The sequence below is a fragment of the Cynocephalus volans genome, chromosome 6 (genome assembly GCF_027409185.1).
Source record: "Cynocephalus volans isolate mCynVol1 chromosome 6, mCynVol1.pri, whole genome shotgun sequence".
Lineage (NCBI taxonomy): Eukaryota > Metazoa > Chordata > Mammalia > Dermoptera > Cynocephalidae > Cynocephalus > Cynocephalus volans.
In genome coordinates, this window is record NC_084465.1 from 50,949,164 (window position 1) to 50,976,340 (window position 27,177).

Below are 27,177 nucleotides of genomic sequence, written 5' to 3' on the forward strand. Positions count from 1 at the left end.
TTTGCCTAAACAAAGAATTCCAGAATGGAAGGGTCTTGGTTGGGACTGAGCTGCACAGTTTTTATCACTGCAAATTTAATGCAGACTCAGTAGAAGGGGTCCTAACTACTGTAGCACCTAATTTGTGGAATGATAACTTGGAACCAAAACCTTATATAATTCTGTCCTTCCGTTTAACAGCTAAACATAGGGTGTGCCAGTCAGTTCAGCAACACTGCCCCAGTTCTTCTTCAGTACTCTCATGATGCTGGTATGTCCTGGTTTCTGGTGAAAGAAGGCTGCTACCCAGCTTCTGCAGGCAAAGGATGCGAAGGGAGCTCCAGAGAACTGAGTGAGCCCACCATGTATCACACAGGGGACTTTGAGGAATGGACAAGAATTACCATTGTTATTCCGAGGTCTCTTGCATCCAGGTAAAGGAATCATTCTTATTATGTGTCTTAGCTGCCATTTCTTGGGAATATTTATTTATCTCAAATATCTCAATTCAAATAGTACCCATGCTTATTCAAGCAATGACTGTTGAGGAAAAGAGCCCTGGGACAAAATTTCCAAAATAGGTATGTGTGCACAGATTTGTGAGTTAGACAAATTCATTTATTCATTCACTCAATAAATATTTATTGAGCACCTACCTGTGCCAGTACTGTTCTGGACACTGAGAGTACACGAGTGAACAAAAGATGTTAAAGACTAAGGGAGTTATAAGGCATTATTATGTCAGACTTTCACTATGTATAGATTTTTAATGATTTAATGCCTCCTTACCTAGGCAAGTTGAGGTATCTGGCAGTATAAATCATCTGTTCTTTAAATAACTATTAATAGATATAATAAAACGATAGAGAGGAAGATTAAAAATCAATTGAGGGAGGAATGAGATCTATGGGCTGAGAGCTTGAAGTGAATTAGTTTCATTAATAGGGCAACAAATTTAGCTTCCTGGCAGCTGGGACATAGGGGGAAAATATAGGGTTTATTTAATTCTCATTGTTGAGTAAAAAGAAAGAAAGCAGACACAATCTGATTAAAAAACAAAATAGATATACTTTTTTCCAGGCTTAGTGTTCTAGAATGAATTTATAGCATGTATCCTTGTACCAGATAGAGTAGGTAACACAGAGATCAGTATTTTTAACTATACCATTTTACAAAAGGTAAGAAACATTCTTCAAGTGGATGCTTCTTAATTGAATCCTAGAACATAACATTAATTGTGACTCAGTCAAGGCATTTCTGTTCAGAGCTGAGATGATGTAAGAAGTCTGTCTGTACTGCTTCCTGATGATGTAGCATGTGGTAGTGATACTCATTAGCACCGTTCAGCAATGTATTCAGCTTTCTTCCTTCCTGGAACAAAGCAGGATTATACTTTCCCCACAGCCTTTAGTGTTTGGCATGGCCTAATGAAATGCGAATGAAAATGAAGCACGTGACTTTAAGAGCCCTATGCGTTTTGTCATTTTCCCTGTTTATGGAAGCATGTATTGAGATAATGCTTACATCAGTCTGGGCCCCTAAGTGTCTGCAATAAGTAGACTCCCTTGTCAACCTACACTGGACATATAAACTAAGCAAGAAATAAACTTTTTTTTTTTTGGTTAAGCCACTTAGATTGGGGGTTGTTTGCTATCACAGCATAACCTATCTCATCCTGACTGCTATAATGGTAAAAGACTAGCAATCTACAGAAGTGGCTTATTCATAAGGTTCTTAGACACCATTCTGCTTGTGACATGTTTCACCTAATTGATCACAAAATTTATTGTGTATCACTGGCTAGATAAGCTGCTTGTGTTCTCTGCCTCTCTCATTACCTAGGTATGCACACCTCAAAAAATTACACCACAGTCTTTGATAGATAGACTTTCTGGACAGGGAGGGAACTTGCTTGGTTAGGGATGTACAAGTTTCTGTGCTAATCTGCTAAACCTTGAAACATAATCTTTAAGCACCAGCTATTTTAAGAAAGTTTGTCAATCAGCAGATCCAAGTCAATTCATAAATAAATTCTTTGTCTTTATATGTCAGTGTTATTTGTAGTTCATCGAAGAGACACAGATGCTTTAAATATTTGATGCGGAGGTGGCAGAGGTGATGAGTTTACCACCTTTAATGAAATTTGAGAATTTGACTTGCAGCCTGTCTTTTAGGATACAGACCCAGCTACTGTAACAGAGAAACGCACAAACACAAATGATTAACAAGGTCTAAACAAGATTCAAGTTCAATCTTTCTCATATAATGGTCCAAAGGTGAGCAGTTCAGAGTTGACAGGTTGGCTCTGCCATCCTGAACACATTATTTCCGTCTCTGGACCCAAGACAGCTGTTTCAGATCTTGTCATCTCAGAATCAGCAGACGGAAAAGAGAGGCAGGGATCAGAGAGCATTACTTTTTAAAAAATCATCCTCACTCTTTGTTTATATCCCTTAACAGAGCCTAGGATAATATTTGTATGATTATCTATTGCTATGCAACACACCTTTCCAAAACTTACTGGCTTAAAAAAACAATGATTTATGATCTTTCATGGTTTTGTAGAGTTGGCCGCATAGTTCTCTGTGGGTCTCTCCTGGGCTTCATCAAGTAGCTGCATTCAGTTGATGAGTTGGTTAGTATCTGGGCTCAGCTGGACCTTTCTGTGTGGTTTTCAGCCCAGTGCTTTTCACAGTTAGGTGATTCCAGAGTTCCAAGAGAACAAAAGTAGGTACAAGGCCTTAATCATATCTGCCACATCCTATTGGTCAAAGCAAGTCACAAATCCACTCTAGATTCAAAAGGTGGGAAAATAGACTCCCTTTTCTGGTAGGAAGTGCATAAAAGTCACATTACAGAGGAGCATGTACAAAAGGAAGTGTGATTAATTGGGGGGCATTACAGTAACAATCTACTGTAATCTGTCCTAGACCCAGAGATTCACATTTCTCCCACATGCAAAATGCATTCACTCTCCTCCCAAGACCCCCACAAAGTCTCATCCTCTCCCAGCAACAGGCTCTAGCCCTCTTAACATCGACATCAAGGTAGGGATGTGGGTGCGTCTTCTTTTGATCTATAGACTGTGAAGGCAAGTTAGCTACCCTACCTATATCCAGCATAAAATGGTGACACAATGACAGGATAACCACAATAGACAATCCTGCTCAAAAAGAAAGAGAGAGAGACTGAGAGACAGAAAGAGAGAGAGAGAGAGACTGAGAGACAGAAAGAGAGGGGGGAAGGAAGGAAGGGAGGAAGGGAGGAAGGAAGGAAGGAAGGAAGGAAGGAAGGAAGGAAGGAAGGAAGGAAGGAAGGAAGGAAGGAAGGAAGGAAGGAAGGAAGGAAGGAAGGAAAAGGAAGGAATGGGAAGCACATAGCCATCACTAGCCCTTGGGAATTCTGAAAGCCAACAAGAGACTGGTTACCGGGGCTCCCTCTTCCAAGAGCGATGTACAGGACAAGAAAGTTTCCTTGATCATAGCAGTTCTGCTTCCTGGGAGTGGTTCCCTAATCCATTGTTTTTCTCATCTCTTGGTTCTGTTCTCTAGGCTTCACCCTCTAAGACATCTTTCCTTTTCCATAAGAATGTATCTGTGTTCACAGTAAGGTGGGCACCTCCTTCTGCGTCCTGCCCTCCTCAGGCTGCGCATGTCACAGTGCACCCTTGCGCTCCTCACCTCCACCGCTGCCTTCCTCCCACATGCTTTTCTGAAACCGTGGCCCAACCACAGCACTTCCAAATAGATAGGTGTAGCATGCCATGAAGCTGGGGAACAGCAGGTGGTTACATCTTTGCTTCATGACTAGAATTTCAGGGCTCAGGAAGACATCACTATAAAAATAGACAATATAATCAGGAGCCAAAGAACACAAATCTGGTTTGATTTCCCCAGAGCCTGATAATATACAGCTGAATCTGAAACTGCAGTTAGTTTGATGTGGGGAGGAATAACCCAGTATGAGAAGTGAGAGAAGGTTGTCCTTAGCAACACAACGTGAGCCAATATTTTGAGGTTCCCAATGTTTCAATATTTTCTTGGATCCCAGCTTTTGGAAGAAGGAATCTTCCCCATTAGAATGCAGCTTCCTGGTTAATTTGGATACCATCCAGCCCGCTGGTTGATGGCATTTGCGATGAAGAGCCCTCTACTAAAGAACAGTAAATATGTTTCTACTTTACCCCAAGTAAATGAGCTGTTGTTGTTCCTTCTGCAATATGTTAAACTCAAATATCTCCAAATGCAGTGTGGGAAAGCTGAGAATTCTAAGTGTTAAAATTGTTACAATTTAGAGCTATTTTGCCATAAGGCAACATGCTTATAATAGTTACTAGAACACTACTCGTTCAGAAATAATTCTAAGCTGATTTTCTCAAAGGAACAGTTTATGCTCGTATTAATTCACCTGTTCTGGCCTACAGAGGAGAGACATTAGTGGTGGAAATATATGCTGGTATGTCTCTCCTGACTCTCAGAGCCATCCCCATCCTGACCTTATGCCACACAACCTGCTCTAGGTTTCTTATGCACAACGCAAAAAAAAAAAGTGTCTCTGGGCAGGTCTAGAAACACAGTTGCTTAGTATTCTGCAGAATGTCACCACTACCACCCATCACCCATGTGCCTCTGCACAGGACAAGCAGGTATGCAGGAAACTTCCTAGTTAGAAAGGCAGATGCAGTGTCTTTCTGAATTCTGTGGTGGTGGAAGGGTGAGTTGTAGAAATTGATTCTCCTGGGCACTCAGGCATCCTCCAAACAAAGATGAAAATTTGAGAAGGGAACAGAAAAATAGAGCCTTATCTTCTTCTTCTTTCTTACCTGGAACATGCAAGACGGGGGTAGGGGGGTGATTGTTGAATGATTTGAATAATAAAGCCACATTATGGTTTATTTCTGGTAAAATTATGTCAGATTACATAATTTTTCTTTCTCCTGAGTCATCACTTCCTCTGAATCCTTCCCAGATATTCATAACTATCAAGTCAAAGACCTTCATGACATGCTCTCCTAGCTCTATGTCCTTCATAATGCTGGTTAGCAAAGCTGCACGTGACTATTTATTAGAGCAGGTGCTTGATTAAGTACGTCTCCTCACTTAACTGTGGGCCACACGAAGGCAGGAACCATGCCTAGGGTTTGCTCCCGACGGTATTCCCAGCCCAGCACTGTGCCTGGGAGGTTGTTAGGTGCTTGCTAAGTGTTGGGTGAATGAAGCGATGTTGAATGAAGAATAAAGTGATTAACCACAATGAAGACAACTTTCTTTTTTATGTATTTTCCAAAATAAATTCAATGCTGTTTAGCAAGAAATCATTGTTCTACATGGGAGAGCTTGTGGTGAGAAAAAGAAGTTGTTCCTTCTGTTTTATTACTCTCCATACAGCAGGAGTTGTGGATCCATGTTTCTCTGGGTTCTATTATAGAAATGTTGAAAGAAGAGGCAAGCATGACTCCTAATCCAAGAGTACTTGTATCAGGGAATCGGTGTGTTTTCCTCATTTGTCATGGATATGCAGTCTATCTTTTGGAAGGGGCATAAAGGCCTTAACATTTTTCTTAAGAGTAATTGGCAAATGCTGATGTTCGTCAATTCCATTTGCTACCTTTGATAGGAAAAACATCTTCACGGGCTGAATAATGTGAGAACTCCAATGGAAGAAATTTTCCCAAGATCCGTGACACTAGGACAACTGTGTTTTATTTTTGGGTTTTTTGTTTTGTTTTGTTTTGTTTTGCTTTGCTTTGTTTTTATAACCTTCCTGAGTTCAATTCTCTTTTGCCTTAAAAAATAAGAACAATATATTTTGAATTAGCTCCAAAGGAAATACTCTTATGTGTTCACCTTCCTCTTAACACATTGAAGCTGAGGCTTGCATTAATAGGTGATTAATTGCTGAAAACTTTTAGACCTTGTAGACATTGTCAGTTACATTTTGCAAGTTTGCCAAGAGTAGGTAACTTAAAATAATGCAGAAAAAAGCACCAAGGTTAAGGTTCATCATTGCCAAGTTTCCAAAGCTATTTGAAGAGCCCAAAATAAATGCATTCTCTACTGCCACGTTATTTTCACAGTGATAGAGGGGAGAAGGAGCCGTCTTTGACTACTGTCAAGTTATCCCTGACCATCTACATTAATCTTCAACATTCTTTATTCGCATTAAGTAAGCAACTGTACTCACTCGAAAGTCTGTAAATATTGGCAGCAAAATAAATTGGAATCTAGATATCCTAATATGTCTTCCTCCTTTGATTTTTAGTAGAACTGAGAAGGAAGAGGCATTTTCCCAGTATGAAATTATAGATGTGTGTGTTTCCATATATTTGAAAAGAAAAAAAGATGTGTTAAAAGGATGGGAAAGTAGTTGGGACATGTTTTTTCATTTGGCTGCTTCAAATCTATTGTTCTGGGAGGACTGGGCAGCAACCCAGCCACTGGTGTTCCAGGGTTTTGAAACACTGGGACCAGGTCCCTCTTTTGCTCATTGGCCATTACTGGTGTTCACCGTCAGCCCAGCTGGTGCTAGCAATTCGTAGAATAAGTGTCTTAAAAATTTGAAGATGAGAAATGAAGAGGCAGGAGAGGAAGGCACAGGTGGGAATAGAGATATCAGTACCAGCTTAACTCTTCCCTACCTGAATCATGTCAATGGCAAATAGCCAGAATCTCCTTATACGACCTAACAAAGAACATTCTATTTAATGGTTTCAAAAATTCCCAAATAGCCTCTTCTAAAAATATCCATAAAATTAGTATGATCTGAAGGTGGGATATTAGCTAAGGAAAAGAAGGAATATCTTTCTGGTTTTTATTTATTACTAAAAGAGCATGGTGTGGGAAAATATGCAAGTAAAAATCTATGATATGTTTTTGACCATCAAGTCTTCTGTACTTGATATGCTTCCGTTATTGAAACATTTATGCTGAAGAGGAAATCAAGAAGTTTTGAGGAAGATCTGAGAGAGACAACTTATGAAAGTTAAGTGTGCAATCAAGCAGGCATAACTTTCAAATAAATATTAAATCTCGATTGAGTTTTTCTGAACCTTTCTGTATTCCAGTGCTTTGGTATGAGATGTTGGTGCAAGAAACAGATGTATTATTTTTCCCAACAGCAAGACAAGATTCCGATGGATCCAGGAGAGCAACTCACAGAAAAACGTACCTCCCTTTGGTTTAGATGGAGTGTACATATCTGAACCTTGTCCCAGTTACTGCAGTGGCCATGGGGACTGCATTTCAGGAGTGTGTTTCTGTGATCTGGGATACACCGGTAAGGCTGAATATATGTGTCTGATGGCTTGTTTGTAAAATGTTCATCTCTGGTTACTATATCTTAGTTATTCATTTAAAGAAATAGATTCTGAGTTTATCTATTTTAAGTCTAAAAATTATAGGAATTCGCACCCAGGCATATGAGGTGTTAAGATATTTTGTAGTTTTGAGCTACACGTGGAGGAAAACATGATAACACAAATTTCACTGCCTGAAGAGGATGTGTTTATTATTAATAGCAATAATAATTAACATTGGCTGAGGTACTACTTCATGCCCAGGCACTAAAATAAGTACTTTTTATTTAATCTCACTTAATTCTAACAACAATCCTGTGCCACAGTACTCTAAACCCTGTTTACTTTGAGTGAACTGAGGCACAGACAGGTTGAACAACTCTCCCAAGGTCATACAGCTAGAAGCTACTGGAGCTGGGCTTCAAACGCTGACAGTCATTCTCTAAAACCCAAACCCAAGCTCTTAAGAACTTCGCTGCAGGGTCTCCCTGAGCTCTTTACATTGCTTTTTATAAGAAATGTAATTTTATACACTTAAAGTAAAAATGCAACTTATGAAATGATAAATCCAAGACTGCCAAAAGCAAACTTTACAAAAAAGTATTTTCTGACCACAGTCACCTTTGGATATTGCTACAAGCAAAAATGAAAAGAGAGCTGAGATTAAAGAGTAAAATTGGAGAAAATATTATAAGCTTCAAAATCTTTTTCAAATTTTTTTTTTTGGAGACATCTTCAAAGGGCTCCGTTCCAGCGTTTCAGAGCTCTGGCCGTCCTCTGGTGCATGACCAAAGACAAGCACGTGCTGGTGCAGGCCTTCTGTGGAGAACTCTGTCAGTTTCAAGGGTGGTTTTTGAAATCTGGGGCCCACTCTCGTTATTGATCCTCCAAAAGAAAGACAAAAAAATGAGCAAATTTTCTCATGGACAAAATCTAATTCCCAGTTACGTAAATCCTTTGAGTTGCAAGAACTATAGAAATGCATGTTTCCCGATGTTTCTGTTTATTAAAAAATAAAAAACTACAGAGGCAGAAGAGTGTTTTTGATGATGGTAGTGATGGCTGTCTTTCAGGGAGACGTTTGTAAGACACAGATTTTCATGTGGCTTCTTTCCCCTAATATCTGTGGAAATTCTTCCTTTGCCCATGAGTTTAATATACCTTCTAATGTTTAGTGATCCCAACAAAGCATCTCTCCTATGTATTTCTTTTCTCTGAAGCTGCACAAGGAACCTGTGTTTCAAATATCCCTGATCGCAGTGAGATGTTCGACAGGTTTGAAGGGAAACTCAGCCCTCTGTGGTACAAGATAACTGGTGGCCAGGTTGGAACTGGCTGTGGAACACTTAACGATGGCAAATCTCTCTACTTCAATGGCCCTGGGAAAAGAGAAGCAAGGACTGTCCCCCTGGACACCAGGAATATCAGGTAAGTAGTTCATTGGTACACTTCTCCATGAACATGGTACTTACCACACCACCTGATCTAACCTAAAACATTCTGTTCTGTTATTGAGAGTTTGTATAATGTTTCTGAGTACAGATTCTGAATGTAAAAATGAAGCATGACTTTAGCTCAATAGTAAAATCACACGCAATTCATTCATCAATGTACAGTCATCACCAAGGCCTCTATGTCCAGTGTACGTCAGCTTGCTTTTCTAAAGTTCTGTGTTATCATGAAAACTATTTGGTGTTATTCTTAAGGTGTGCTGTGTGAACCAAAATTTTCCCATCTTTAAATTCTATGTCCGAAAGTGATGCATCCTCATTTATCTAAGTTTAGTTGTATTCACTTATTGAAAACTGTCCAAGAAATGTGGCCAAGAAATTTAAAATACCTACACTGACACCTACTGGTAAGACAAAGAACTGTTTTTAAAAAAACGTCAAATGAAATAGTAGCACACCTAAAATAAAAATGTACTCTTTTAATTAGATTAAATTATTTGAGATTTGGAAGAAAGGAAATGGAAAAAACACTTAAAACTTTTGGACCTTATCCTTACTAAAATCTCGAGTTCTGTATCATATTTTTCTGCTTTCAATCTCTTTCCTTTCTTTCTGCATCCTTCTCTGAGAGTTGTGCCTGTCAAATAGGCATTCTCTGTCAGTTACCGTACACTGAGGCATAATTTACATCACACTCAGTGAATGTCAGTTCAAAAAATTTAGCCAACTGAATCTAAGTCAGTAGTAGACAGGCAATTATCTGCCCCTAAACAAATATAGCATTCAACTTCTTAATGCTTGATGCTTCATGTTGAGTTTCCAAAGATGGTGTTATCTGGAATGAAGGAATTCCCATTTCGGTAATTCCACTAAGTTATATCAGACTGTCACAGTGAAGTGGGGTTAAACTGTTTCCTATGTTTAGATCATAATTTAAAAATAAAATGAATCATCATATTAATTAACTTTTTCTATATGGTTACAGAATTAACTTTCTAAATTCTGTGTAGTCTCTGCTTGTCATATGCCCTTTGTATTTAAAAGTAGCACTTAAGAATTATAGGAGTTTTTTCTAATGTGTCAAAATGCAAAGGGTTAAAGCTCTTTTGAACTCACCTATTTGTACGTAAACTGAAATTTTTTTTCCCCAGACTTGTTCAGTTTTATATACAAATTGGAAGCAAAACTTCAGGTATTACCTGCATCAAACCAAGAGCTAGAAATGAAGGTAAGTTGCTATAGTTTTGCAGAAATTACAACTACTGTTGGCAAATTTGTCCTTTTCTCCCAAAGCTTGGCCAGGATTTTGCAAAGTGATACATTTCCCTGAATCATTTCCTCTCTTTAGTTCTTCATGGGATGGGTGGCTGCATGAAGCTGTACTCCCTAAGACTTCTCATGCAGATCCTTAAGCCTGGAAAATGTAATGTCTGCTTTGGGTGTAGGCAAGATCAAAGGGCATTTATTTTAGGGAACTCTATTCCTTTATTCCACAGAGAGAGGGGAAAAAATAGCAGAAACTTTTATATTCATCATGGAGGCTAGAAACTTGTTTGCATAGGAGGTTTCTAAATGCAAGTCAAACTCTACTTCTGCCCATAAACATCTTATTACATGTTTGCTATTACCAAGCAGTTCTTGGCAATAATAAGTGTTAACTTTTACTGAGCACTTATTATATACAAGGCACTGTTATAAGTGTTTTACTGGTGTTAATTGATTTTATCTCCATCATACCCCTTTGCCATAGGTACTATTATTAGTCCTATTTTACTGAGGTAGAAGCTGAGGCACAGAGAGGTCAAGTAACTTGCCCACAATCGTGCAGTTAGTGAGTGGATGAGGGATTCAAACCACTCACGCTGGCTCCAGAATTTATGCCTTCACCATCATCCATACTGCCGCTCTCCTTGCCCTGAACTCCACCCTTCCTAGGCACCCCATACCATCTTCTGCTTCAAATGACCCAGTTCTGAAAGAAACGCAAAAAGCTTGAATCATAGGTGGCCTCAGGGAGCTCTGCAGGTACGATGGAATTCCTTAAGGGATGCTGAATGTGAGTTGGTTTCTAGCACAAAAGCAATGGGCTTCTCAGGTGGGTCCTCATCCAAACCTTGGTCTCAGAAACAGCATGTGAAGAGTTTCGCAGCTTCTAAGTTTGTTATGATCTCAGGTATTTTCTCAGGCTTAAACAGTACCTGTTAGTCGTTAGAGCTACTGAGAGCTCATCAACTCTTAATTTTCTTGGCCATATCATCCCTAACTGAAGGCTTTAATGACTTTTTCTGAATATCTCAGTCTAGTAATTATCCAGATCATCTATGCAGGGAACAGCAGTCTAGAAACTTTTACAGACCATTTTGCATTCCTTAGTCTCTTCGACAAACATTTATTAAGAATTCATTCTAAGCCAGATGCTGTTTTAGATGCTGCAGATACAATGTCAGCAAAAGACAGTGAGTCTTGGTGAGCTAGGTTATGGTGCAATAACAAATGACCCTCTAGATGTCAGTGGGTTAGAACAAAAACTGATTTCTCCCTTGTGCTACACTTTCTTCATGGGTAGTCTGAGATCCTCCTCTCAGCACTCAGGATAACGAAGAAGCTGCAGGGTAGATTCTGGATGTTACCAGCCACGTGGCAGAGGGAAAGAGCGTGATGTAGGGGACAAGAAGCACAAGACTTCTATGTGCTAGAGGAGAAAGACACCAGAAAATGCCCAAGTGAAAAATAGAGAGAGGGGGAAGATCCGTGTGGCACTAATGACCCCCTTAAGGGTAAATCCTGCCCTTAAGGGAATTTGTATTCTAGTGAGAGGAGTCAGATAATAAACAATAAGGCAAAGAAATAAGCAAGAAAATGTTAGATTATAAGGGCCAGACAGAAACAAATAAGCTGTTGAGATGGAAAGTAAACTTATGCGGGGGAGGGGGATGCTGATGTAGGTCGAATGGTCTAGGTGTGGGCTCACTGAGGAAGTGACATTTAATAAATAGAACTCTAAAGGAAGTTTGTGTGCATGACTCTTCTGAAAATTACAAATCTGTGTCCCTATTTGTGTATAAGCCAAAAAACAAAAACCCCTGAACACAGTAGGAAGCATCTGCTTATTCTACATTTGAGGCTCTGCTCTGTACTTAACTTCTGATTCAAGTGCTGTTGTCTGTCCTGTGGGGCCAGTTCCCCTTAGGGTCCCTTTAGGAACAAGCAACTTTTTCTCAACTAATCTTGAGCCGTTTTCTTAAACTCAGTGTTGGCCATGTGATTCACATCCCACAGGCATATTTCTCAGCCTTTTATTGAAAACTGGTTGTTAAAATGTAAATCGGCCTAAATCCTTGAACAAATCTCTTCAGTGATGAAAGCAAAGAATCTTTACTTACTCAAGCTGAAGCATCAATTTACATATTTGGAATTAAAATCAAAATAAGGCTATTTTCAATAAGACTGGGCAGAACGCAGATGGAGTTACAGTTTAAAAAGAAATGTCTTACATGCTTTAAACATTCGGTAGATGAGCTCAGAGGGCTTGGTTTATTTCGATGTGTGGTGTGTCAGATGACACAGCTAATGAGGCTCAGCAACTGATAGGATATAGACATTGCTGTTTCCCTTTCCTGCATCCCTCCACTCTCTCATACTTACCTGGGAGGCATGCCTTCATTGTCCTTTGGAATTGGAGCCCTCATCTCTGCAGACCTTTTTGCTGCTTAAAGGTAAATGTGACATTCCTGAAAAAGCTAATAAGGAAAGGCAACATGCAGAAACCAAGTGGAATACATACCTTCTGAGCCATGCTTCTCATATTTTAATGTACACCTGAAGACAGTTTAGAAGGACTAGGGTGTTGGTATGCTACATAACAAATTATTCCAAAACTGAGTGGCATAAAACAACAAGCATTTGTTATCTAACAGTTTCCGTAAGTCAGGAATTTGGGAGCAGCTTAGCTGAATGGTTCTTGCTCCAGATGTCTCCTGAGGTTGCAGTCAAGACGAAGGCCATGATGGGTGGTCTGGAAGACTTAACCAGGGCTGGACAATCTGTTTCCAGGATGGCTCTCCTTCAGGGCTATTGGCAAGAGGCTACAGTTTCTCACTATGTAGACCTGTCCATGGGCTGCTCAAGTGTCCTTACCACATGCAGGCTGACTTTCTCCAGAGCAAGAGATCCGAGAGAGAGCAAGGAAGAAACTGCAATGCCTTGTATGACCCAGTCTCAGAAGTCACACACCATATCTTCTACCATTTTCTTTTTTGGGTTGGCTGGCTGGCACAGGGATCAAACCCCAGACCTTGGTGTTGTTAGCACAATGCTCTAACCAACTGAGCCAGCCTCCACCATATTCTATTCATTAGAAGCAAGTTAATAAGTCCATCCAAATTCAAAGGAAGGAGAATTAGGCTCTACTTTTTGAAGGAGGGGTGCCATAGAATATGTGGACATATGTTTAAAACTATCACAAGTAGGGCCTCTTCCAAGGTGTGAAGTTGCTGGTCTGAACCATACTTTTAGTAGAAGACATTAGAAAGAATGAGCCAGTGAGATTTTACTCTACGATGCTTCATTTCTAGTACTATAATCCAGCTTCTGAATAGTCACCACCAGATAACTATCTAAATAACTTCTCTCTCTTTCCCCCTCTTTCTCTCTCTCTCATATCTTAATAAATGTAAACCATATTAACACAAATTAATCACCACAAGAAAAACTTAAACTTTGAAATGTTTGCACCCTCAGCCATGATTCAACATCACACTAAAAAGCCAATAGGACATATTTTGATCAAACATCAGGGGTTGGAGACTAGAGCTTTTGCCAGACACTCCTCAACTTGATGAAAATGAAGACTAGAAACGGTTTAGCTTCAATTTTCTTCATAAGCTTTGGTGTCTCTTTCCCTTCCCCAACATGAGGGTCTGACTTCAACCACCTGGAGCTCGAACTCCACAACCTGCACCTGTGGACAGCATGCTGCCTCCCAAAGAGCTCCTGCCCTTTCAGCTACTTTTATCCTCTCATTCAGTTTGATGAGTTCTTCTATTTTAAATATGACGGATTTCATTCTCCTGAATTAAATTAATTTTTAGCATATCCATCATTATTGTTCCTGGCATTGCCCCTCATCAGATGTGGAGACAGTAATTCTATGTGATACTTATTAGCCTTAAACAACTTCCTTTTAGCTCTATATTTTATTGTAATATTTCTTGAAACTTTATTTTAGTAAGCTCTTGTATATCCAATGTGGTACAGGGATTGAGAAGTTCTACTCAGTCAATAATGGGGAAATGTAAAAGTTGTATATACCATAAGTGATTTAATTTTCCAAGAGAGTTAGAATATAATAAAACAAATATAACAAATATAACTTTCCTGAGCATAATTTCTGTGAATACTCAGAAAGTAGTTCAGTATTTCCAGTCATAATACTAAATATGCAGTGTCAGCCTTAACATCAATTATGAAATAGGCAATTAAATAGATACCCTCTATCCCTCTGTCCCCTCCCTCCAAAATAAACCTATATGCATACATACATACATACATATATATATATACCTAGTTATACACACACACACACACACACACACACACACAGACACATGAAAGGTCTTCAAAGAGTTCATGGAAAGAGTCGTATTATCTTTTAATTCCATTTTTCCTTGAATTTTTCAAAGTATCCCTGTAAATACATGTGTGTGAATACACACACACAAATACATATATAAGCTGTTTCTAAGACTGTACAATCTTGTTCCTAAGACAGGCACTGATTTATACCTAGTTTATATAAATATATATATTACAGTCCCACAATTTTATCCTTAGCTATTTGTTCCTTTGCATTCAATATTACCCTTTTCCCTGTGTCCTCTTTTAAAATAAAAACGTTTCTGGGGGATGTGGCAGGAGTAGCACATGAGGTTCCTTACACTTTAATATGCAGTTTGCTGGATCATATCACCCTAGGGACAGGTGGGGGACATGAATGAATGAGGTAAGTAAAGGGAGGAAAAGGTGACACAGATAAAAGAAAGTAAAACATTGGAGAGGAGTGAGTTTTTCTGCTTTGCCATTTAATAATTTGGCATCATTCAGGCTTAACTGACCAAGGTCAGTAAAAGGATCTTTCTCTCCTTGGTAGAAATTCAGACTGGGCAGTGCTAGTGCCTAGTGCTTTGGCAGCAAAGAGTACAACTTAATTTTGTGCCACGGAGATTGAGATATTTCTTCTGAGTATATAATAATGATATGAGAGTTTGTAATGTTCAGGACAGAATCTAAAATTCAAATACATGATCTGAAGCGGATTTTTATGTTCCCCTTTCCAACGTGCTCATCACTCATACAAAGCTGAATGGTCTTTAAAAGAGCTTATGTATTTTTTTCCTCCATTTCCTAAGAGTCCATGCACTAGAAACTGTCAAGAAATTGATGAGCCTTCAGGTCCACTAATTCATTGCCTGGAAGTTAGATGAATGTGCCCTCATTCTATGAGACACAATTTGGAGTTGCAGTTTTGCCATTTATAAAATACTGTTCCTTGCCTCTAGGAAAGCTGTCCAAGTAACTGGATTTATGTCTTTTAACTCAGGGCTCGTTGTTCAGTATTCAAATGACAATGGGATATTCTGGCATTTGCTTCGAGAGTTGGACTTCATGTCGTTCCTGGAACCACAGATCATTTCCGTTGACCTGCCACGGGAGGCAAAGACACCTGCAACGGCTTTTCGATGGTGGCAGCCTCAACATGGTAAGATACTGCTGACACCAACTTTCTTGATGGCCTTTAGATCATACTGCATCCATATTAACCTTGTATTGTGTGTTTCTTAATTTACTGTCAATTTCTAGACAATTTGATTTAAAATCACTCTCATAAAGGTATTCATATTACGATGTAATGAAGCTTCTCTAACTGCCTTTATTCCTCTGATTGCAGGGAAGCATTCAGCCCAGTGGGCTTTGGATGATGTCCTTATAGGAATGAATGACAGCTCTCAAACTGGATTTCAAGACAAATTTGATGGCTCTATAGATTTGCAAGCCAACTGGTATCGAATCCAAGGAGGTCAAGTTGATATTGATTGTCTCTCTATGGATACTGCTCTGATATTCACTGAAAACATAGGTATATATTATCACCAAATAAAGGGAGAATATTTGATTATCTGGAGGACTAAATTAACTAAAACTCAAAAGGAAATTCTCTAATGCAAAACTGTGTGCCTCACTGCCTGTGCTGAGGGAGGCCACTGGGGAAAAATAGAGTTGTCCTCTAATATAGCTTGGTGAGCCCCATGACTCAGTTTTTGTTGGAACTGTCTTTCATGGAGCAAGGATATGCTAGGATAAAGATATTAAGGTTTCTTAAAAGCAAAGCAAAAAAAATGCCTGTATGAAGGCATTCCTATGTTTCATAATTTGCAGAATTACTGACTTAAAACTCTATATTCGCCCTTCTCAAGATTGTAAAGTCTTTCAAGTGAGCAGCCTTCCGTATTTACAAGACTATGATAACCAAATAAAAACAGTAAATATGAGAAGAAAAGTCAAAGCCATGATTTTTGTTTGCTATTGAAAATGTTGACGACAAGCATAAACACCGAATAAGAAAAGAGCACAATTCTATGCTACCAGTAAACTTTTATTCATTCATTTATTTATTTATTTTTGTAGGAAAACCTCGTTATGCTGAGACCTGGGATTTTCATGTGTCAGCATCTACCTTCTTGCAGTTTGAAATGAGCATGGGCTGTAGCAAGCCCTTCAGTGACTCCCACAGTGTACAGCTCCAGTATTCTCTCAACGATGGCAGAGACTGGCATCTTGTCACCGAAGAGTGTGTTCCTCCAACCATCGGCTGTCTGCACTACACAGAAAGTTCAATTTACACCTCGGAAAGATTCCAGAATTGGAAGCGGATCACTGTCTACCTTCCACTCTCCACCATGTGAGAATTGTCATTTGGCTACACGTCAAAACTTTAGGTTTCTGTCACCTAATTTGAAAATAATTGTGATTCCACTTGGGGATTCTATTGTTCTTTCATAATAATTATGCATGGAATGTGCCAGGAAGGAAAAAAAGTACAAGGTGCTTTGGGCTGCAGTTTTTAAATGTGGCTAGAGAGTTCCAAAAGTTTCACAAGGCTGAACTTTTCTGTTCTTTAGCAACATGGAGGCTGCCCACCAGATTCGGTTTTTAAATTGTTGTAAAAATATGTCTCTTCCCATAAACCAGAGTGATCACATATAGCAGAGTACCCTTAGTGTTCTATTTGTTTTGTTTTGTTTCTAATCTCAGTACCGCAATACTAATAAAAGGTTGGTGTCTTTGAAATGCTCATATCATTTTGCATCTCTTCCCTTCGCAACATTTCAGGTCCCATTCAAGTGTTGTATTGACTTAGAGCAGGCTCTCACTTTTGTGGCTTAGGCATTTGGATAATTTGAGGATCTTTCTAGGTAGTAATTTGTACTGTGGTGACTGGTTAGAGACTGTGCCATCCTAGGACTGCCTCTTCCTTCCTGTGCCCTGTTCTGAACTTCAGGGAAGTTGGCTTCTGCAGGCTGCATTTCCCAGCCTGCTACATCTGCTGCCTTCCTGAAAGGTTTAGACAGTCACTAATGCTGGCAAAGATATTGGAGGGTGGAAATAATGGATAAATCAGGGTGTTCCTCCCCCTTCTTTTCTACCCAAGTGCTTCTTGGCCAACTTCTGTGGCTCCAGCTCTGCTGAAATGGCCCTCCATGTGACCCTGTCCTCTGAGCTGTGGCAACAATGTCTCCTCCCTGTCCTTCCAGCCTTGGACTTGTAGTGGCTTCCTGACTTTACTAAATTCTGGTTTCCTCACAGCCTCTATTGACTTCTCAACTCTGCCACTAACTATGCATCCAGCTCCTTGCATTAAATTCTCTCTGTGTTAAATTTTTACAGTGGTTTCTGGTTTTCTGGTTCAGTTCTGATTCAAAGATACACAACCAAATGGCAGGAAAAAATTGCAGGAAACCAGAGCATTTTAGTAATTAGCCTGAAATAGTTTCCTGAAGACCCCAGGGAATTAAATAGTGCTTGCTTGTGGCTCATTTATTCATTTTTTTATTCAATAAACATTTATTGGCTATCTGTTGTGTTTTAAGCACTCTAAAACTAAATGAATATGACGCCAGTACCCAGATATATATTATCTAGGATAACAGACATTTAAGCAGCTGTTGACGATATAAAATGATAATAGAGGTAATACTCAGGGATATTACTGAAACACTGAAGGATACTACCTGACTCGGCTTGGGGGAATTGGAAGGAGCTTCCTGGAAGAGCTGATGTCTCAGCCGAGTCTAAGTGAGTTGGCCTTTTCCAAAGAAGGCAGGTGTGGGAGTACATTTGTGCTGCTGTAAGCCAAAATGAAATGCTGGAGCCCCAAGAACTCATGAGACGATGGAGAAATTCAAGGATTCAGTGTTGCCAGAATAAAACTGTGAGGCAAGAAATAGGGAAAGACAGGCTGGAGCCGGGGAAGAGGGTAGATGATGGAGGGACCGTGTATGTCATCTCAAGTATTGGCCTTGACAGTGCATGTTCAGTGGAGAACCACTGAAGGCTGTTAAGCAGAGTGGTGACATGGTTAGATTTCCATTTTAGAGCTTCCACACTGACAGCTATGCTGCATTGAAGGAGGACTTGTGTAGGAGAAACAATTGTTATATGAAATGGTGCAGCTGAAATTCTACCTCAGGTAGACGCCTCATTCCAAAAAGCTAACAAACTTCTGCTCTGCACTCTGTTCCTGAATGAGAGACTATTGTTGTTTGGTAAGGCTGCATCTATGTCTAGTTAAAGCGGTCTACTGACCCAGTATAGTCCAAACAACAGATTGCAAATATGATAGAAAATAGGGGAATGTATCACATTAGTGTAGTCTTCAGCTTTAGAGAACCAGAACCTCAAGAACCAAAACAGAGGGCAGAAGCATGAAAGGCTCCCATTTACTCTCAGAAACCATTTAGGGACATAGAATAGGGACCTCACTGCCAGAACTTTGTAAGATTTTAGCTTTTCCTCATCTTATCAACCTGAAAGCAAAAACTAAAATTCTGCATGTATTTCAAAAACAGAATAATTGATAGTTCAAGATAACTTTTCCATCTCACGCGTGTTTGTAGAATCTTGTATGAAAGAATGGCAAAATATTTAAATAGCATGTTTTCTACTCTCCGGTTTATGGGTCAACAGGAAACAGCATCTACTACTTCATAATGAAAATAGTGTCAAAGAATAAGGAACTGGACCCCAGAGAAGGGCACTTTAAAGGGAAAAGGGAACTAAAATTAATGTCCTCATGCTCTCAAGGTTGCTTTTCAAGCCAATGATGTGTTTTCTTTGGTTAGTTCTCCCAGGACCCGGTTCAGATGGATTCAGGCCAACTACTCTGTGGGGGCTGATTCCTGGGCTATTGATAATGTTGTGCTGGCCGCAGGGTGCCCTTGGATGTGCTCAGGACGAGGGATTTGTGATGCTGGACACTGTGTGTAAGTTAAAAAAAAATTGGCAGTTTCTTTCTTTGCAATGGAAAGATGAAAATGGCTTGTTGAATGCATGACAAATAATACCTTTTCTCCACTCATTTTTTCCTTAGATGTGACCGGGGCTTTGGTGGGCCCTACTGTGTTCCTGTTGTTCCTCTGCCCTCTATTCTTAAGGATGATTTCAATGGGAACTTACATCCTGACCTTTGGCCTGAAGTGTATGGTGCAGAGAGGGGGAATCTGAATGGTGAAACCATCAAATCTGGAACGTCTCTCATTTTCAAAGGGGTCAGATAAGTTTCTATTTCTCTATCCTACTACTAACATTCCCTTCTTCACTCACTGCTCCACAAAAATGCATTTCTGCGTCTGTTCAGATGATGTATTGTTTTATACATAGTTATTTCTTCTAGCCCAAACCATGTTTCCTCTTCCGTTTGGTAAAATCATTTTTTATGATCACTTGGGCATAAAATATTTCCTCTGTTTTGGTGATCAGAGCTTTCTTACTTTCTGCTGGAATTATATATAAAAATTTATGCATGTACCATTTTTAGAATCTAGATTCTAGAATGTAGCATTTTATGTTGTTAAATATTTAATTTGCAATATTTAAAAAGTGATTTTATGAAAGGTCTTTGATTTTTCCATCCTTTTTTTTCTTCCTGCCAAAAGAATCATTTGTGACTTGAAGAAAACCAAGCATTTAAGTCAAATTAAATATCACTCTCAAACATTATTTGTATATTTTTGTATTTCAACCTAGATGTCTAGTTAGAGAGATGTTAAGCAATTGTGTGAAACTCTGCACTAAGTTGGCACATCTTCATATGTGAATACATGCTACATCCTGTCTCTCTCAGCATGAGGAAATTGACTACTCTAGGTGTGCAAATGAAATCTTTGACAAAAATCTTCATGGGTTTCTATACAACCTTAATGATTAACACCTAACACTTAGAAAATTAGACACCCTAGAACTTTTTTCAATTATAGTTAATAAATGCCAGTTTTCTTCCTCGTTTGGATCCAAATTCTTCTCAAGTTTTGAATGAGGAAAAAGAAATCCTTAGGGGTGTAAGAAATTTACAAGTCTCTAAGAGTTTGGAGAGACTGAAGAAATTGAGGTAGGACATTTCAGAGTGGAAACTTCTGGTTTGGGGGTTTTTTTCATTATAGTCTTATCTAAAGCTTTAGCTGTCATTATAACTAGCTCACTTCTGATCCATTTGAAGTAGTTGACAAGACCCAAAAGCAGAAGCCCTGTAACTTTTCATGATTTAAAGATCTTTACCTGATAAATTTTGAAGCAGTAGAATTAACTTGGTCCTTGTATCTATAAATGAGAAAGACACATAGTCATATTTTCTCTTTAGTCATCCAAATGCAAGAGAGGCCAAGAATTATATATGTTAGGCATATTATCTATCAGCACTGCAAGATGTAGAGGGGCTCAGCGTGTGCCATTCAGTAGGTTGCGGTTTGACCTAGAAAGGCATTCTTTCATGAAGAAGGAAATGATAGTCTCTTTTTAATGTTTATAGATTCAGGAGTACCATCAGCTATTAAAATAGCTTGTTGGTTGCTAAGAACTCCTCACATTTAGCACAAATGGATCACTGAATCTGGAAAAAGGATGTGAAAAGAAACATATCTGTGTGAACTAAAATATATGTGGCAACAGGGCTTGACAGTTCTGCCACGTAAATATCAATATCAAATGCTAAACTATAAACAAATATTGCAAATATGAAAGAAAGATACTTTCGGATTATACATCATGCCCGTTTTCAAAAAAATTACTCCTATGAAATCCAGTGTAAAATGGGTCCCTTGCACAGATGACTTGTGCTTGCCCATGGGAACAGGTTTATACTTACATTCCATAGTCAAAGGGGAAGAGTAATCATATTCCTTTATCTTGGTGTAAGCAAGGGATGTTTATTAGCCGAATCCATCAACTATTCACCTCAAAACTTTTTCATTATAACTTGAGGAAGCCACTTTTCCTCTAAACCTCCCCCTCCACATGGCACCAAGCTATTAAAAAATCCAAGGCTTTATGCTTGTAAGTGTATAAGGGAGGGAGTGAAGAAACTGAGCCAAGATGACTAGGCATTGATTAGGGTTCATGGACTGAGCAAGACAGTGAATTATCAGGCATAAAAGAAAAACAAAGACTGGAAATACAAGACTTTTACATGGCAACCTTCAGTTCTGGAAGTATGAATCTATGCTTTGTGAAGTTAGGAGATGGAAGTAAATGCAGTTGCTTTTTCATTATAATATCAAATAATTCTCAAATTCTAAATGTAATATTATCTGGATTTTTTCTCCCAAAAACAAAAGATGGTTTAATAAACAGAACAGTGATGTCTTATAAAGGATAGAGAATAAGTTTCAGAATCTGACATATCTGTCTATTCAACATAGTGTTGGAAGTACTAGCCAGAGCAATCAGAGAAGAGAAGGAAATAAAGGGCATCCAGATTGGAAAAGATGAAGTCAAACTGTCCCTGTTTGCAGATGACATGATCCTATATATCGAACAGCCTAAAACCTCTACAAAAAAACTGTTGGAATTGATAAATGATTTCAGCACAGTAGCAGGATACAAAATCAACACACAAAAATCAGTAGCATTTCTTTTCTCCAATAGTGAACATGCAGAAAGAGAAATCAAGAAAGCCTGCCCATTTACAATAGCCACCAAAAAAATAAAATGAAACTAGATCCATACCTCTCACCGTATACTAAAATCAACTCAAAATGGATTAAGGATTTAAATATACACCCTGAGACAATAAAACTTCTTAAAGAAAACATAGGGGAAACACTTCAGGAAATAGGACTGGGCACAGACTTCATGAATACGACCCCAAAAGCACGGGCAACCAAAGGAAAAATAAACAAATGGGATTATATCAAACTAAAAAGCTTCTGCACAGCAAAAGAAACAATTAACAGAGTTAAAAGACAACCAACAGAGTGGGAGAAAATATTTGCAAAATATACATCTGACAAAGGATTAATATCCAGAATATATAAGGAACTCAAACAACTTTACAAGAAGAAAACAAGCAACCCAATTAAAAAATGGGCAAAAGAGCTAAGTAGGCATTTCTCTAAGGAAGATATCCAAATGGCCAACAGACATATGAAAAAATGCTCAACATCACTCAGCATCCGGGAAATGCAAATCAAAACCACATTGAGATACCATCTAACCCCAGTTAGGATGGCTAAAATCCAAAAGACTATGAACGATAAATGCTGGCGAGGCTGCGGAGAAAAAGGAACTCTCATACATTGTTGGTGGGACTGCAAAATGGTGCAGCCTCTATGGAAAATGGTATGGAGGTTCCTTAAACAATTACAAATAGATCTACCATACGACCCAGCCATCCCACTGTTGGGAATATACCCAGAGGAATGGAAATCATCAAGTCGAAGGTATACCTGTTCCCCAATGTTCATCGCAGCACTCTTTACAATAGCCAAGAGTTGGAACCAGCCCAAATGCCCATCATCAGATGAGTGGATACGGAAAATGTGGTACATCTACACAATGGAATACTACTCAGCTATAAAAACGAATGAAATACTGCCATTTGCAACAACATGGATGGACCTTGAGAGAATTATATTAAGTGAAACAAGTCAGGCACAGAAAGAGAAATACCACATGTTCTCACTTATTGGAGGGAGCTAAACATTAATATATAAATTCACACACACACACACAAATCGGGGGGGGGGAGGGAAGAAGATATAACAACCACAATTATTTGAAGTTGATACAACAAGCAAACAGAAAGGACATTGTTGGGGGGGAGGGGGGGAGGGAGAAGGGAGGGAGGTTTTGGTGATGGGGAGCATTAATCAGCTACAATGTATATCGACAAAATAAAATTAAAAAAAAAAAAAAAAAAGAATCTGACATATCTGGGTTAAAATCCTACTATCACCATTTATAAACTGTGTGTTCTTGAGCGAGTTACTAACCCCTCTCTGATTGTCGCTTTCCTTACCTGCAATGTAAGAATAATACCATACTCTTAGGAGTGCTGAGTGAGTAGTGTATGTGTTTTAGAACCCAGCATGTTGTAGGCACTCAATATATGGTTGCTATTGTGAAATTAGCTCTATTTAAAATTTTTCAGCTATTGAGGAATGTGATGTATAATAAATGTTACGAAGAAGAGGAAAAATTTGCACTTTCTAGTTAAAATTACATTTGGTATGTGTTAGTCGATAGTTAAGAAATCAGGTGACAGTGTCCATTCAGTATCACATAGCTGAACACCACTGGAGTCACTTCATTGAGCCGAGAAGGTAAAAGGCCTGTTTGGACCTTAGGACATTTGCATAGTGAAATCCTATTTTACTGGCTGTCACTGCAATCCTATATACACAGAAAGAAAACAACCTTTCAAGCTGTCAGTCCCAGGCAACCAGAAATAGTTAATTAGCAGAAAAAATTACTAAAGCTAATGTGATCTCTTTCCTCTTTCCTTGGCTTCTCTGCATGAATGGTTACAGCCTAGGCGTGGTGACTTACCTTACTTATGCCTTATTTAACTTGACCAACTGGGGGGGTATTGTTGTGTCAGCCTGAATGAGAGCCTCCTGGGGCTGTCAGAGTGAGCAAGGGAGAAGTAAGCTCCTAAGACTCCTTGGAACCCTGAAAAAGTTTCCTATTAGTGCCAGGTTCGCAGCAGGAGCACTTGGCACATTTTCCATCTGCTTCCTCATTACTCCTCTCACAACATGCTGTGATCAAAGGAGGCTGTTTTTTAAAAGGCCTGTAGCTATGTAATGCTATCAATTTTGCACTGCTTTTTATAAAAGTCACAGCAAAGTATGACTTAGACTTAAGTCAATGCAATTGTCTTATTCAGGCACAGGAAAGGAAGGCCATTAAGAGAGAGGGAACAAGGATCGTTCAATTTTCGTTTTTAAACTGGACAAAATATTGCTTTATGGATCATGATATGTATCTATTACTTAGCTAATACAAGTTAGGTGTACAAAATCAAAGGAAAATAATTTTTCAAATGAAATGAGGCTGCTTAACACCTATGATTTTTGTTTTCAGGAAGGACTAAGGATGCTTATTTCAAGAGATCTGGATTGTACCAATACTATGTATGTCCAGTTTTCACTTAGATTTATAGCAAAAGGTAAGCCACTTCTATGGTTATGAATTCATTCTTTTCCTTCAAGAAAATTCCCCCATGCACAATTTCTCCTCCACAGAGAAATAATAGATTTAAGACCCATATATTTTGTTATATGGAAGAGCTAATGTAAATTTGCATACATAAATGTTTTTCTTTAATATAAGTTCATCTTCATATAAGGATAACTACTGATTTTAAATAATTTCATATAGCTGTAGTGATCATTACTAGTTTTATTGTAGTTAAATTTATCATTATGTCTGAGTCCATCACTACTTTCTGGCTATAAGAATTTTAAAGTAAAGGATTTTTAAGATAAAAATTTTGAAAAAAATTTTTTTGAATTTTCTTTTACAGATCTAAACCAAATTTTTAAAAAAGCCTACTCTTTGTTATTCTGACTTTTCATATTAACTAATTTTCTTGAAAAATAACATCATTCTGGGTATAATAAATTTTCAAGTATTTTTTGTTTGTTTGTATCCTGATATTTAAATTTGACCCTTTGCAAAATTGTGATGGCTGTAGATTCAGAATTTTTTGATGTAATGTTTCCTAAATACAGAAAGGTGTGTGTGTGTATCTGAGAGAGAAAGGGAGCTATTATTGTGTGCAAATCCAAGATTTGGTGTGTGTTTTGAAATATATTCATACAGAAAGCCCAACCTGTCATTACTTTAAGTTGCCTCTGAAGCACGTGGACTATATATAAAGCCTCCCTGTAAATATAAATCAGCTTATGCATCAATGCTGAAAGACTAGGCCAAGAACATACTATTTCCCAATTTTTATCTCAATACATCTTATGCCTGTGTTACCTTCTTCCTAGGGACCCCAGAGAGATCTCACTCTATTCTATTACAATTCTCTGTCAATGGAGGAATTACGTGGCACTTGATGGATGAATTTTACTTCCCTCAGACAACCAATATACTTTTCATTAATGTTCCCTTGCCATACACAGCCCAAACCAATGCTACAAGATTCAGACTCTGGCAACCTTACAATAACGGTAAAAATGCATGTGTTCTCCTATGATCAAAACTGACAGTGGCATGTTAACCTTTTTGTTTCTAAGGTGTAGAGAAAGTGCTTGTCAACTGAGTGGTTTAGCGTTCATAGCACACATTTTAAATGCTTCACTTTTGAAAAGTCTCAATGAGTATTATATATCTTTATCATCTCTTCATATTTTATTAGTAAATTCTCTTGATGATATATAGAGAACTGGAGGTTCTTTGCAGTCAAATGCTCTGCCCCTGAGCTACACCCCCAGGTGAGCTGGAGGTTCTTTAAAAAAATAATTCAGCATTACCATTAGGCACTCATCAATTTTAACTACATTTTTGTTGAATTCATGTAGGAATACGTAGTTCTTCTGAGTGTGGCATTTCATTAGTGAGACAGAACAACATTAGAGCAAAATGCCATGACAAAATGAGAGGGACTAGACCAAAGCAGATAGTCCCTTGGATAAAATATTCTTATCACATACACTCGCTTCAGTGATGACTTAAAGTGAATACGTAATTTAATAGCATTTTCAAATGGTTACAGAAAATGATTCTACAAATTTGAAATGTTTTATTGCTTCCTATATTTCTATTAACTGTTGATTATAAAGGACCAGACTTTACTAAAACATGCATTTTATCACCTAAATAAGCCCTAAGATACCATATTAAGCAGATTCTTCTCAGAGGTATCATAGAAATGAATTTTAAAAATGCACTTCCATCTCTCAAATTTAACCTTTCCTAATAAGAAAAAAATAAAATAAAAATTCTAACTTATTGTGAACAAAATATACATATATATTACATAATCACCAAATAAAAGTCCAAAAAAGAAATGTAACCAGAGTCACAGTCCAGAGGATTACTGTCTTTATGTTGTGTTTCTAATGCTTACTTGATTTTTTTCATTCTTTTTACCAACCACTTCCAAAACAGGAAAGGGAACGAAAGCTAAAAGAATTAGAGCAATGATAGGATTAGAGAGAAATAGAGACATGTGATTTCATGTAAAGTGCCAAGTTATTTCTACAGGATTCTGTTTACAGATCCTTTTTTTATATTTTGGAAGAATTGTACTAAAAGTAGAAATCACTGAAGAAGCATCCTGGGGGAATCTTGATGTTCATGCTTGGCATGGTCTTATCACATAGATTCAAGTTCAGTCCAAACAGTGCTTTCCAAAAGGCAGCCTCGGTTTTGTATTTTTCTTTTCAACTTTTATTATTTATTATTAGTAAATTCACTATTATAAATTGTGATTTTTTTTCTTTATGCGCTTTACCCCACCTGTCACTCCCCAACCCCCCTCCTTTCCTCTCCCCGTCTCTAGTATCCTTAGGTTTGTTCTCTCCTTCTGAAAGTTCAATGTATTGTTGTGACTCTTCCTTCCTTCCTTCCTTCCTTCCTTCCTTCCTTCCTTCCTTCCTTCCTTCCTTCCTTCCTTCCTTCCTTCTTAGCACCCAATTATGAGTGAGAACAAGTGGTATTTCTCTTTCCTTGTCTGGCTTATTTCACTTAACATAATTTTCTCCAAACTCATCCATGTTGCTTCAAATGGGACAATTTCATTCTTTTTTATGGCTAAGTAGTATTCCATTGTGTATATATACCACATTTTCCTTATCCAGTCATCTGTCAGAGGACACTTAGGTTGATTCCTTATTTTGGCTACTGTAACTAGAGCTGCAATGAACATGGGAGTGCAGGTATCCCTTTGAC

At 38.4% G+C, this 27,177-nt stretch overlaps 1 protein-coding gene across 2 annotated transcripts in view; it reads left to right on the forward strand.

Annotated features, from left to right (window-relative positions):
• RELN (reelin) overlaps window positions 1-27,177 on the forward strand; it is a 466,847-nt gene that overhangs the window by 370,697 nt on the left and 68,973 nt on the right. For both annotated transcript variants that reach the window (XM_063099074.1, XM_063099073.1), the window contains exons 28-38: window positions 181-413; window positions 7,097-7,254; window positions 8,494-8,701; window positions 9,876-9,952; window positions 15,323-15,481; window positions 15,671-15,859; window positions 16,408-16,681; window positions 19,122-19,262; window positions 19,370-19,547; window positions 24,358-24,442; window positions 25,272-25,454. In XM_063099074.1, the coding sequence (XP_062955144.1) occupies window positions 181-413; window positions 7,097-7,254; window positions 8,494-8,701; window positions 9,876-9,952; window positions 15,323-15,481; window positions 15,671-15,859; window positions 16,408-16,681; window positions 19,122-19,262; window positions 19,370-19,547; window positions 24,358-24,442; window positions 25,272-25,454 (1,885 nt within the window). The remainder of the gene's footprint in view (window positions 1-180; window positions 414-7,096; window positions 7,255-8,493; window positions 8,702-9,875; window positions 9,953-15,322; window positions 15,482-15,670; window positions 15,860-16,407; window positions 16,682-19,121; window positions 19,263-19,369; window positions 19,548-24,357; window positions 24,443-25,271; window positions 25,455-27,177) is intronic.